At 38.6% G+C, this 15,379-nt stretch overlaps 1 protein-coding gene across 1 annotated transcript; it reads right to left on the bottom strand.

The window, feature by feature from the left end:
• Nucleotides 1–254: 254 nt before the first annotated feature.
• On the bottom strand, nucleotides 255–15,321 carry LOC102804749 (beclin-1-like). Its single transcript, XM_085495544.1, has 11 exons — nucleotides 14,974–15,321; nucleotides 13,335–13,494; nucleotides 11,825–11,909; nucleotides 11,285–11,347; nucleotides 7,937–8,083; nucleotides 7,649–7,773; nucleotides 4,044–4,190; nucleotides 3,267–3,416; nucleotides 2,951–3,061; nucleotides 2,308–2,454; nucleotides 255–485 (listed from the first exon to the last, which is right to left on the bottom strand). The coding sequence occupies exons 1-11, from the start codon at nucleotides 15,122–15,124 to the stop codon at nucleotides 383–385; spliced, it is 1,389 nt and encodes a 462-aa protein (XP_085351670.1). The 5' UTR covers nucleotides 15,125–15,321; the 3' UTR covers nucleotides 255–382.
• Between the last annotated feature and the right edge of the window lie 58 nt (nucleotides 15,322–15,379).

Raw genomic sequence — 15,379 nt, 5'->3', positions numbered from 1 at the left:
AATCTGGTGAGTGGTTGAAATATTGGTGGAAAAGTTAAATACTGGCTAATTGATATACAAATTAGGTCATTAAAATATATGGATTTCAACCATGATCTAGTCACGTCTGCATTATCAAAGAGCATCCATGTATCCAGTATCATTGAAATCAGTTGAATAATAGACGAGAATAAAGTGGAAAGGCTCAACTCAAAACTACTCAGATCTGCATTTTATACTTTACATAATATACAGTCAATAAAATGATAACGATATGTTTCACATTTAAGATTTAATTGTTAAATAAATACTGCACAATTTACACATCCATTTTGGCAAGCTAAATATTATTAGTTCAAAAGAATATAGTTTCAATTTCAAAAAAACAAACAAGTAAACCATTTTATTTTGTAAATTGTGAAGATACCCATGCAAGTCCCCACTTTAAATTAGTCAGCATGAACTTCAATGCTTTGGTCCACTGTTCTTCAGAGTTGAACTGGATTCTGCCAACAAAAATTAAAAAAGTCATTAAGTGGATTTGACATTTGCTTACTTTTAATTACACAGTTCCTTGCAATTGAAGGAAATGTTATTTTTGCCTAGGATAACAAGTCATTGAAAATGACACAGTACCCATCATATTAAAGCGAAGATTGTTTATTTACATCAAAACACGTGTTTCGTGTAGTAGTAATATGGCCAAAAATAAAAACAACTGTTATTCGGCCATCTTTGATCTGATTATGAAACACACTGATATGTATGATGTATGTGCCAAATTCGAATGAAAATGGTACATAAATTGTGGATTTATAGTAGTAGAAGGCCAAAAAGTCAGATGGCTGTCAATCGGCCATCCTTGACCAGATTTTGAAAGAAATTGTCATGGACATGCATCCTAACATGTATAAAGTGCATGTATGTGCCAAATTGGAATGAAAACTGACAGAGCACGTCCAAGATACCACATAAAAAAACAAAAACAAGATGCCTGCCAGTCGACCATCCAATTGCGAAATAAATCGTCATGATGCACGGACGGACACACGGACGAACAGACTCAGGAACTCACAAACGGTCAGGGACATGTATCCTAACATGTATAATCTATGTACCAAGTTTGAATGACAACTGACAAAGCATGTCCAAAATACAACATTTTCAAAAAACAAGATGGCTGCCAGTCGGCCATTTTGAATCGAATCGCTAAACCACTGCATGTGCATATGTCCCGCATAAGGTACAAGGCACATGCAAAGAATGAACGTAATCGGCCCACAGGATTCTGAAATATGACTCTGGACAGACTGATGCATGGATGGACGCACGGACAGATGGACGGACAGACTCAGGAACTCATAAACGGTCAGGGACATGTATCCTAACATGTATGATCTATGTACTAAATTTGAATGAAAACTGACGAAGCATGTCCAAAATACAACATTTTCAAAAAACAAGATGGCTGCCAGTCGGCCATCTTTGATCCAATTGTGAAATAAATTGTCATGGACATGTATCCTAACATGTTTAATTTATGTACCAAGTTTGAATGACAACTGACAAAGCATGTCCAAAATACAACATTTTCAAAAAACAAGATAGCTGCCAGTCGGCCATTTTGAATCAAATCGCTAAACCACTGCATGTGCATATGTCCCACATAAGGTACTAGGCACATGCAAAGAATGAACGTAATCGGTCCACAGGATTCTGAAATATGACTATGGACAGACTGATGCACGGACGGACACACGGACGAACAGACTCAGGAACTCACAAACGGTCAGGGACATGTATCCTAACATGTATAATCTATGTACCAAGTCTGAATGAAAACTGACAAAGCATGTCCAAAATACAACATTTTCAAAAAACAAGATGGCTGCCAGTCGGCCATTTTGAATCGAATCGCTAAACCACTGCATGTGCATATGTCCCACATAAAGTACTATGCACATGCAAAGAATGAACAGAATCGGCCCAAGGAATTCTGAGATATGACTCCGGACGGACGCACAGTCGGACGAAGACCGAATTATAAGTCCCCGTTTTCGGACTTTGTTCGAATGGGGACTAAAAAAATAAAAGTAATATGATCAAAAAGAAAGATGGCTGCAACTTTTACTCAATCACAAATTGTTATAGACATGTATTTCTACATGCATAATATATGCATCTAACACCAGGTATGGTCATTTGTGATTGCAGAGAAAAAAGGGATCATTCTTTTAGAAATATATTATCAAACTGGTTGTCAGAACATAAAACATAAAACAAAACTTGGACATGAATGCAGCCTTCACATAACCAGTTTTTACTCACTTTATAGAATATGAAGTGCCTGATGCAGCATCTTCAATTCTACCATTATGCATTCTATATGGTAAACAGAACCCTGTGTCACCTCTTTCAACCTCTTCTTTGAATTGCTGTAAGCAGTCAAGAAAGGCTACCATAGCATGATCAAACCTGAAAATACAGTAAACTATATTTAGGACATATGGGTAACCCTATACATGTATACTGGTCAGTCTGGCTTCATACACAGTCCAGTTTGGCTTAATACAGTGGTCACAATCTTATATGTATGTTATTTGTATATATGGGTAACTCAAAACACTGGTCAGGTTATACCAACCAAATATTTTCAGTTTGATAATGGTTAAAAATATTTGTAATAATAATAATGTTTGTACCAAGTTTGCACAAAATCTGTTCATGTACACTTCCTCTCTGGAATGGCAGAGCAAGATTTGATTTCTGTGCATTTTAACCCTAAAATGGCTGCCATCTTGAATTGGATTGCTAAACTAATGCAAATGTACATGTAATCTCAGGATGTTTTACATAATTAGTCACAGGAGCACACATGGATGGACAGACACACAGAGATCAATCTACAAATCCAAGTTTTCCGACTTGTACAAATGGGGAATAATAAATCAATCAATACGAAAACACTTACTTTGTATCCCAGAAAAATCGAAATCCACCAGAACCATAAAGTGGTAGCTCTTTAGATTTGTCACTCAGACATTCCAGAAATGAGTGATTTCCATATGGAACCAACTGATACCTGAAATATCCAATAAATAATATTAGGTGTTTGATAATACTGTAAAATGCTGTCATTTTGGGAAAATCATTTTTTGTGAATTTTGTGAAAGTAGTAGCAGACAACATTTTTTGCTGTCCTACAACATTTGGGTCTTTACAAATGTTATGAAATCACCATATCGTGAGAATTAAATTAAATGATTTACAGAATACTGACATCTCACCTTTGAAACCGCAAATTCATTTTTTGTGCTAAAGAGTGAAGTAATAATACAGTCTGACCCCATGCAGCATTGATTTCACTCCATTCAACTGGAACACTGGGAAGTCTTCCCAATCGGAAATTGTTAATAGTTCCAAAATGTCCACTATGCCTGAAAAAAAATAGAAAATAAAATATTAATAATATAATAATAATTAATATATGAATTAAAGTGTTAACTCAACAACCTTATGCAGACATCAAATCAAAAATGATCAAAATCAAATAAAAAATTCCAGAGTGATTTTCAAGATAAAAATAGAAAAGCTGTATTGGATAATTATATGTAATTAATATGCATGACATTAAACCAAAACTAATCAGGTCTGTGCATTGTCCTAGATTATCTATGCACCATGTTTCATTGACATTTGATGACAGGTTCTAGAGATGTAAGTGGGACAGACAGACAGGCATACTTATATAAACAAAGTAACTGCAAAGACTACCTACGTTGTGTGCGTCAGACGTGAGAATCAAAAACAAATTAATATGCATATAAATCCCATTATATCTGGTCTTTATACCAATCAGGTTAGGTATGCCTACAAATTAACACTGAATGCACACACATGCACATTAACCAAGACATCAAAATGAATCAACATTACATTAATTTTTTTTGTTTATATACTGATATATCTAAATCACTCAGTCAGTCACACTCAGTGTGAAATAGAATCATAGCTTTCTGTGCAAATAGGTGCAGTAGTATACATTTGTAAACAAACTGTCTTACCATATATGGAAAGTCGCATTGAATACATTAGTTTTCTTTAGTTTGTCAAGTTGAGCATGTGCATATTTTAATTGATTGTCAACATTTCTCTGTTCATCATGGAATTCCAAATATTGTCTTTTATATTCAGTGTATTCTTTCCAATACCTGAAATTAAAGCAATTCAAAGCAGAGTGTCAGATTGATATTTGAATGAATACTATTGTTATTGACATGATCTTGTGTAGTTTTCTATCATTGTAGTACTGTAAAAATTGTATTAGATACCGTGGCTTCTATTAAAATGGTACAGTGCAACAGAGAAGATTCGGTTTCTATTAGAGCATATACACATATGAGGAATGAGGAATGAGGAATTTTTTGTTCTCAATTATTACAAAAGAATGGGTGCGACTTTTATTAAGGATGCAGCTACTAGTACAGGTTTTATGGTAGTAGAATTGTTAAATGACCACATGGAAACACAAAATCTAATCTGCATACTGAACAGTTGTCAAGACAACCACAAATCTACTGCACACATCCACAAGAGTACTGTAGACAACCACTGAACTACTGTAGACAACCACTAGGCTACTGAGGACAACTACTAGGCTACTGTGAACAACCACAAATCTACTGTAGACAACTACTAGGCTACTGTGGGCAACCACAAATCTAATGTAGACAACCACAAATCTACTGTAGACAACAACTAGGCTACTGTATGCAACCACTAGGCTACTGTGGACAACCACAAATCTACTGTAGACAACCACTAGGCTACTGAGGACAACTACTAGGCTACTGAGGACAACTACAAATCTACTGTAGACAACCACAAATCTACTGTAGACAACAACTAGGCTACTGTGGGCAACCACTAGGCTACTGTGGACAACTACTAGGCTACTGTGGACAACCACAAATCTACTGTAGACAACAACTAGGCTACTGTAGACAACTACTAGGCTACTGTGGACAACCACTAGGCTACTGTGGACAACCACAAATCTACTGTAGACAACAACTAGGCTACTGTGGACAACTACTAGGCTACTGTGGACAACCACTAGGCTACTGCGGACAACCACAAATCTACTGTAGACAACAACAAGACTACTGTAGACAACCACTAGGCTACTGTAGACAACAACTAGGCTACTGTAGACAACCACTAGGCTACTGTAGACAACCACAAATCTACTGTAGACAACAACAAGACTACTGTAGACAACCACTAGGCTACTGTGGACAACCACAAATCTACTGTAGACAACAACAAGACTACTGTAGACAACCACTAGGCTACTGTAGACAACCACAAATCTACTGTAGACAACAACAAGACTACTGTAGACAACCACTAGGCTACTGTGGACAACCACAAATCTACTGTAGACAACAACAAGACTACTGTAGACAACCACTAGGCTACTGTAGACAACAACAAATCTACTGTAGACAACTACTAGGCTACTGTGGACAACCACAAATCTACTGTAGACAACTACTAGGCTACTGTGGACAACCACAAATCTACTGTAGACAACTACTAGGCTACTGTAGACAACCACAAATCTACTGTAGACAACAACAAGACTACTGTAGACAACTACTAGGCTACTGTAGACAACCACTAGGCTACTGTAGACAACCACAAATCTACTGTAGACAACAACTAGGCTACTGTGGACAACTACTAGGCTACTGTAGACAACCACAAATCTACTGTAGACAACAACAAGACTACTGTAGACAACCACTAGGCTACTGTAGACAACCACAAATCCACTGTAGACAACTACTAGGCTACTGTGGGCAACCACTAGGCTACTGTGGACAACCACAAATCTACTGTAGACAACCACTAGGCTACTGTGGACAACCACTAGGCTACTTTGGGCAACCACAAATCTACTGTAGACAACCACTAGGCTACTGTGGACAACTACTAGGCTACTGTAGACAACCACAAATCTACTGTAGACAACAACTAGGCTACTGTAGACAACTACTAGGCTACTGTGGACAACCACAAATCTACTGTAGACAACCACTAGGCTACTGTAGACAACCACAAATCCACTGTAGACAACTACTAGGCTACTGTGGGCAATCACTAGGCTACTGTGGACAACCACAAATCTACTGTGGACAACCACTAGGCTACTGTGGACAACCACAAATCTACTGTAGACAACCACTAGGCTACTGTGGACAACTACTAGGCTACTGTAGACAACCACAAATCTACTGTAGACAACTACTAGGCTACTGTGGGCAACCACAAATCTAATGTAGACAACCACAAATCTACTGTAGACAACAACTAGGCTACTGTGGGCAACCACTAAGCTACTGTGGACAACCACAAATCTACTGTAGACAACTACTAGGCTACTGTGGACAACTACTAGGCTACTGTGGACAACTACTAGGCTACTGTAGGCAACTACTAGGCTACTGTAGACAACCACAAATCTACTGTAGACAACAACTAGGCTACTGTAGACAACCACAAATCTACTGTAGACAACTACTAGGCTACTGTGGACAACCACTAGGCTACTGTGGACAACCACAAATCTACTGTAGACAACCACTAGGCTACTGTGGACAACTACTAGGCTACTGTAGACAACCACAAATCTACTGTAGACAACAACTAGGCTACTGTAGACAACTACTAGGCTACTGTGGACAACCACTAGGCTACTGTGGACAACCACAAATCTACTGTAGACAACCACTAGGCTACTGTGGACAACCACTAGGCTACTGTGGACAACCACAAATCTACTGTAGACAACTACTAGGCTACTGTAGACAACTACTAGGCTACTGTGGACAACCACTAGGCTACTGTGGACAACCACTAGGCTACTCTAGACAACCACTGTACTATTGTAGACAACCACAAATCTACTGTAGACAACCACTAGACTACTGTAGAAAACCACAAATCGACTGTAGACAACCACTGTACTATTGTAGACAACCACAAATCTACTGTAGACAACCACTAGGCTACTGTGGACAACCACTAGGCTACTGTGGACAACCACTGTACTATTGTAGACAACCACAAATCTACTGTAGACAACCACAAATCGACTGTAGACAACCACTGTACTATTGTAGACAACCACAAATCTACTGTAGACAACCACTAGGCTACTGTGGACAACCACTAGACTACTGTAGACAACCAATAGGCCACAGAGACAACTAGTAGTCTATAGTAGACAATCACTAGACTAGTAAAGACAACCACAAATCAACTGTAGACAACTACTAGACTACTTTACACAGTCACTAGACTACTGTGGACACCCACTAGACTACTGTGGACAACCAGGAGGCTACTGTACACACTCACTAGACTACTGTAGACAACCACTAGATCACTGTAGACAACCACTAAACTACTATGGACAAGCACTTGACTACTGTAGACAACCACTAGACTACAGTAGACAACTAATAAGCCATAGTAGACAACAAGTAGGCTACTACAGACACTCATTGCACTAGTACTAGTCAACCTGTAACTGCTGTGGACAATAAGTAGACTAGTGTGGGGGAAAACTTTTGATCATTCAGTGTAGTCATAGTTTCATTACCTTTCTTCTTCTTGTTGAAGTCTCAATACTTCTTCTTTTTCCTGCTCCATTTCATCAGCAATTTGTTTTCTTTCTTCCTCTATTTCTTCTAATTTTCCAGTCAGTGTAACTTGTTCTTTATGAAACTAATTAAGAAATGAACACCGATATAACTACTATATACATTCATTGGAATAAAAGTATTTACAATGTTTCCATCACTGATTAGCCATGAACATTACAACAACAATGATTTATCACCACTATTTAGCCATCAATTCTACAAGGACAGTGATTATATTTACTTACATCCTCTATTTCTCGGAGTAACTCTGCTTCACTGCAATCATCTTGTGACTGGTTCAACTTCTCTAATAATTCTCTGTAATCTTTGCATTCATCTTCAGTTATTTTCAGTTTTTGATCTAACTGGTCCAATAATGTGTCGGTGCATTCCTGGACAAGTGCAAATAAAACTATTTAACTATTTACATTTTACAAAAATTAAGACATGCATGGTACCTGTGTAGAAAAAAATACTTAAAATATGAAGTAATTTATATTTATATTTCTTCATTTACATGTATATACACATATACAGTCATCTTGAGTAACAGCAAAATTCAGTCAACAATAGATGCAAAAGTCACTGTATGCAAGTTACTTGACCTGTCAGCTGTCACTGTATGCAGGCTATTTTACCTGTCAGCTGTCACTGTATGCAGGTTACTTGACCTGTCAGCTGTCACTGCATGCAGGTTACTTGACATGTCAGCTGTCACTGTAAACAGGTTACTTGACCTGTCAGCTGTCACTGTATGCAGTCTATTTGACCTGTCAGCTGTCACTGTATGCAGGCTACTTGACCTGTCAGCTGTCACTGTATGCAAGATACTTGACCTGCCAGCTGTCACTGTATGCAGGTTACTTGACCTGTCAGCAGTCACTGTATGCAGGTTACTTGACATGTCAGCTGTCACTGTATGCAGGCTATTTGACCTGTCAGCTGTCACTGCATGCAGGTTACTTGACATGTCAGCTGTCACTGTATGCAGGCTATTTTACCTGTCAGCTGTCACTGTATGCAGGCTATTTGACCTGTCAGCTGTCACTGCATGCAGGCTATTTGACCTGTCAGCTGTCACTGTATGCAGGCTACTTGACCTGCCAGCTGTCACTGTATTCAGGTTACATGATCTGTCAGAAGTCACTGTATGCAGGTTACTTGACCTGTCAGCTGTCACTGTATGCAGGCTACTTGACCTGTCAGCTGTCACTGTATGCAGGCTATTTGACCTGTCAGCTGTCACTGTATGCAGGTTACTTGACCTGTCAGCTGTCACTGTATGCAGGCTACTTGACCTGTCAGCAGTCACTGTATGCAGGTTACTTGATCTGCCAGCTGTCACTGTATGCAGGTTACTTGATCTGCCAGCTGTCACTGTATGCAGGTTACTTGACCTGTCAGCTGTCACTGTATGCATGTTACTTGACCTGTCAGCTGTCACTGTATGCAGGTTACTTGACCTTTCAGCAGTCACTGTATGCAGGTTACTTGACCTGTCAGCTGTCACTGTATGCATGTTACTTGATCTGCCAGCTGTCACTGTATGCAGGCTATTTGACATGTCAGCTGTCACCGTATGCAGGCTACTTGACCTGTCAGCCGTCACTGTATGCAGGCTATTTTACCTGTCAGCTGTCACTGTATGCAGGCTATTTGACCTGTCAGCAGTCACTATATGCAGGTTACTTGACCTGTCAGCAGTCACTGTATGCAGGCTACTTAACCTGTCAGCTGTCACTGTATGCAGGCTATTTGACCTGTCAGCAGTCACTGTATGCAGGCTATTTGACATGTCAGCTGTCACTGTATGCAGGCTATTTGACCTGTCAGCAGTCACTGTATGCAGGTTACTTGACCTGTCAGCAGTCACTGCATGTATGCAGGCTACTTGACCTGTCAGCTGTCACTGTATGCATGTTACTTGACCTGTCAGCTGTCACTGTATGCAGGTTACTTGACCTTTCAGCAGTCACTGTATGCAGGTTACTTGACCTGTCAGCTGTCACTGTATGCATGTTACTTGATCTGCCAGCTGTCACTGTATGCAGGCTATTTGACATGTCAGCTGTCACCGTATGCAGGCTACTTGACCTGTCAGCCGTCACTGTATGCAGGCTATTTTACCTGTCAGCTGTCACTGTATGCAGGCTATTTGACCTGTCAGCAGTCACTATATGCAGGTTACTTGACCTGTCAGCAGTCACTGTATGCAGGCTACTTAACCTGTCAGCTGTCACTGTATGCAGGCTATTTGACCTGTCAGCAGTCACTGTATGCAGGCTATTTGACATGTCAGCTGTCACTGTATGCAGGCTATTTGACCTGTCAGCAGTCACTGTATGCAGGTTACTTGACCTGTCAGCAGTCACTGCATGTATGCAGGCTACTTGACCTGTCAGCAGTCACTGTATGCAGGCTACTTAACCTGTCAGCTGTTACTGTATGCAGGCTACTTGACCTTTCAGCAGTCACTGTATGTGGGTTACTTGATCTGCCAGCTGTCACTGTATGCAGGCTATTTGACCTGTCAGCAGTCACTGTATGCAGGTTACTTGACATGTCAGCTGTCACTGTATGCAGGCTATTTGACCTGTCAGCAGTCACTGTATGCAGGCTATTTGACATGTCAGCTGTCACTGTATGCAGGCTATTTGACATGTCAGCTGTCACTGTATGCAGGTTATTTGACCTGTCAGTTGTCACTGTATGCAAGTTACTTGACATGTCAGCTGTCACCGTATGCAGGCTACTTGACCTGTCAGCCGTCACTGTATGCAGGCTATTTTACCTGTCAGCTGTCACTGTATGCAGGCTATTTGACCTGTCAGCAGTCACTATATGCAGGTTACTTGACCTGTCAGCAGTCACTGCATGTATGCAGGCTACTTGACCTGTCAGCAGTCACTGTATGCAGGCTACTTAACCTGTCAGCAGTCACTGTATGCAGGCTATTTGACATGTCAGCTGTCACTGTATGCAGGCTATTTGACCTGTCAGCAGTCACTGTATGCAGGTTACTTGACCTGTCAGCAGTCACTGCATGTATGCAGGCTACTTGACCTGTCAGCAGTCACTGTATGCAGGCTACTTAACCTGCCAGCTGTCACTGTATGCAGGCTATTTGACCTGTCAGCCGTCACTGTAAGCAGGCTATTTGACCTGTCAGCTGTCACTGTATGCAGGCTATTTGACATGTCAGCTGTCACTGTATGCAGGCTATTTGACATGTCAGCTGTCTCTGTATGCAGGTTACTTGACCTGTCAGTTGTCACTGTATGCAAGTTACTTGACCTGACCTGTCAGCAGTCACTGTATGCAGGCTACTTGACCTGTCAGCTGTCACTGTATGCAGTCTATTTGACCTTTCAGCTGCCACTGTATGCAGGCTACTTGACCTGTCAGTTGTCACTGTATGCAGGTTACTTGACCTGTCAGCAGTCACTGTATGCAGGCTACTTGACCTGTCAGCTGCCACTGTATGCAAGCTACCTGACTTGTCAGTTGTCCCTGTATGCAGTCTACTACTTAACCTGTCAGCAGTTACTTTAGATAACCACATGTTTTGTAATTTACAATACTAATATACGTACCTCACAAAGTGGATGGTCGATATCTGCTTCTCCAGACATAATATCAAACAAATGACTCGTAACCTGTAAGTATGAATGGAAAGTCAACATCTTCTGGATCCCATTGACAGATGAATAGCAAATGTCAATGTGACCTCAAACTTCTTGAGTACATCTATTGTGGTATTCTCATGATAACCTTATTATTGTACATCTTTTTTCTGCTTGTTATAATTTAATGATCACCCAAACAAAACACATTTTGGGCAATGTAAATGTTGGTACTCGGTAGCAAGATTTGATTTCATTGCATCCAATGTAAACATGAGGGAAGTCTTTAAATGTGACAGCAATGGAATGTGTCAATGTTGCTTATGCAGTTTACACAGCAAAAATAATATTCCTGGGAACCTTTCTGCATAGCATGTGAAAATGTGTGTGTGGGTGCAAATTTAATGTACGACTAAAGAGATTAGGTCACTTGAGTAAAGGGTCTTTGGATTGATTCCTAGTGTGGGCATTTATTTTTTATTATGATTTAATAAGTTTATTACAACTTACTTTCACCCTGTGACTAAGATTTTCCATGTTCCCAAAATCTGACTCTCCTAACAAGGTGAATCCACCACTGTCATTAGACATCAACCTACAAGACATATGTATTATACAATCAGTGTATTAGACATCAACCTACAAGACATATGTATGATACAATCAGTGTATTAGACATCAACCTACAAGACATATGTATGATACAATCAGTGTATTAGACATCAACTCACAAGACATATGTATGATACCATCAGTGTATTAGACATCAACCTACAAGACATATGTATGATATAATCAGTGTATTAGACATCAACTCACAAGACATATGTATGATACAATCAGTGTATTAGACATCAACCTACAAGACATATGTATGATATAATCAGTGTATTAGACATCAGCTCACAAGACATACGTATGATACAATCAGTGTATTAGACATCAATCTACAAGACATATGTATGATACAATCAGTGTATTAGACATCAACCTACAAGACATATGTATGATATAATCAGTGTATTAGACATCAACTCACAAGACATATGTATGATACAATCAATGTATTAGACATCAACCTACAAGACATATGTATGATATAATCAGTGTATTAGACATCAACTCACAAGACATATGTATGATACAATCAGTGTATTAGACATCAATCTACAAGACATATGTATGATATAATCAGTGTATTAGACATCAACTCACAAGACATATGTATGATACAATCAGTGTATTAAACATCAACCTACAAGACATATGTATGATACAATCAGTGTATTAGACATCAACCTACAAGACATATGTACGATACAATCAGTGTATTAGACATCAACCTACAAGACATATGTATGATACAATCAGTGTATTAAACATCAACCTACAAGACATATGTACGATACAATCAGTGTATTAGACATCAACCTACAAGACATATGTACGATACAATCAGTGTATTAGACATCAACCTACAAGACATATGTATGATACAATCAGTGTATTAGACATCAACCTACAAGACATATGTATGATACAATCAGTGTATTAGACATCAACCTACATGACATATGTATGATACAATCAGTGTATTAGACATCAACCTACAATACATATGTATGATATAATCAGTGTATTAGATATCAACCTACAAGACATATGTATGATACAATCAGTGTATTAGACATCAACCTACAAGACATATGTATGATACAATCAGTGTATTAGACATCAACCTACAAGACATATGTATGATACAATCAGTGTATTAGACATCAACCTACATGACATATGTATGATACAATCAGTGTATTAGACATCAACCTACAAGACATATGTATGATATAATCAGTGTATTAGACATCAACCTACAAGACATATGTATGATACAATCAGTGTATTATACATCAACCTACATGACATATGTATGATACAATCAGTGTGTTAGACATCAACCTACAAGACATATGTATGCTACAGTAAGTATATTAGACTAAAAAATAAATTGTTTACCAACCTGGCTGGAGGAATATATTTCCTGGATACACCATCATCATCTTCTGACATTGCCTCATCTTCTTTTGATGCTTTCTCATCATCCTTACCATCATATTCTTCACCTTCAGTAACACAAGTATCCCAGTGTTCTCGGTCACCACTGACACTGGTCAATGGTGCTGGCAATACAAAAAATTGGATTAAAGAAACATATTTGGTTAGAAACCACAATTACATTAAAATGTAAAAGAAAAGTAAAATACGGATAAAACTTACCAGCGAGAATAATATAAACACCAGAAATAGAAAAAAACATAGGGGAAATATTATAGCCTTGGTCTTTGAAGATGTTGCAAGAAGCATACCAAACTTTGTGGGGTTGCATGTGTAAGTTAATACATTTTATAAGCAAGAGACAGTTACAATTATTCAGGTATAAACTATCAGTGTTGATGCAAATGATAAAATAATCACCTAAATACAAATTTTGAGATTTCTTAGACAGAATGAACAAATGTAAGAGATCCATTGGAGGTACCTGCATGTGAAATTTGAGGATTTGAGACAAAGTAAAAAAATCTGAGAGATTTATGAAATGTGACTAAATTTATCTCACTGAATGTTCATTCACATGCTCATCCTTGTTTTGTTATCACGTAATAATGATCTGGGGAATTGCGAAAAGATATATTTTATATTTTTTCCTTATCACTGTCAACAAGGTTTTTATTGTTATTCATAGTTAGTCTGAGATGTATCTGCATACAAATATTTTGATAAATACATTTTTTTTTCATTTTTTATTATTCATATAATATTTAAAAAAAAATACATTACAGCAAAATAATAAATACATTTATAAACTAAGGTACAGCTTCTGTTGGCTGTACTGTTCAATAAGAATTACTTAGGGCCCCTCACCCATACCTCTAATCCAACCCGACACCCCCCCCCCCCCCCCAGTAGCTTTGCCTACATGTATTTCAATTGCATAATGTAATGTGCATAGTGTGACACACATAGTTGGACAGACATAGTGTGACACACATAGTTGGACAGACATAGTGTGACACACATAGTTGGACAGACATAGTGTGACACACATAGTTGGACAGACATAGTGTGACACACATAGTTGGAGACATATAACAATGGAGGCTGGAGTGTTAGGTTAATTCTTTCTCTAAAACAGTATCAGTCATAGTAAGGATGTGTAAATTAACATATGATTGACAAAAACCACCCATAATAAACACGACTATAAACGCAGCGATGTTAAAAGCTGGTTTTTTTATGTCATTGAGTTGTGCCTTTTGACGTCACACCCCTGTACAATAGTATGTTGCTTATCATTTTATAAGCAAATAATTATAATTCATATGACGTGCACTTAGTGAGTTACTCACTGTGTGAGCTCATGCAGTCCTTGATTTTTGTTGTGACAATTGAATCGATGATTGATGATTGATCTGTATGATTGAAGCGCAAGTACTTCCTATCCAATTGACTAGTTTGGATTTGAATGAGACTGATGTTAAAGAAACGAAAGTTGGGTTTACATTAAATATCTATACAGAGCATGGCTTTGCTGACTTCAGTGTAATATGGTGGTAATTAATACAACTGACAACCCCTGTATAACATGAATATGTGCTTACCTTGTAAATCTTGAAGTGTCTGCGAGTCAATACATTGAAACGACGAGTCCAATCGCAGAGGCTGACAACATCGCTGACATACAAAGCTCACTTGATTGGTTGGAATAACCAATTTGCCTGGCTCAGTCATGGTTTTCACGCCAGTCGCCATTGTCGAGATAACATCAACAACATTCAACTTCCATGAAATTAATAACGCCGTTCCTCGGTACAACGCATGGACTTATTAGTTATGTATTCTAAAACAATGTGACAAAAATATTCACAAGAACCAACGAAACTGGGCGAAATATTAAAAACAACCCACGGAAATGAAAACACTTCCGCAATATCCCTTGGCCTCGGTTTGAGTGAAGCATACTATTTTACGGCAAATGAATGTTTGTGGATATATAACTTTTGATAT

Source organism: Saccoglossus kowalevskii, chromosome 22, assembly GCF_978046115.1.
Source record: "Saccoglossus kowalevskii chromosome 22, keSacKowa6.1, whole genome shotgun sequence".
Lineage (NCBI taxonomy): Eukaryota > Metazoa > Hemichordata > Enteropneusta > Harrimaniidae > Saccoglossus > Saccoglossus kowalevskii.
Note: the sequence above shows the minus strand (reverse complement) of the source record. Positions and strands in the feature narration are given on the sequence as shown.

Excerpts from the sequence above, each read along its gene's own strand:
- LOC102804749 (XM_085495544.1), bottom strand. The coding sequence starts at position 15,124 with ATGGCGACTGGCGTGAAAACCATGACTGAGCCAGGCAAATTGGTTATT. Across the intron at positions 13,495-14,973 it reads GACACTTCAAGATTTACAAG|CACCATTGACCAGTGTCAGT; the intron begins GTAAGCACATAT and ends TTGTATTGCCAG. Across the intron at positions 8,084-11,284 it reads TCGACCATCCACTTTGTGAG|GAATGCACCGACACATTATT; the intron begins GTACGTATATTA and ends GCACTTGTCCAG.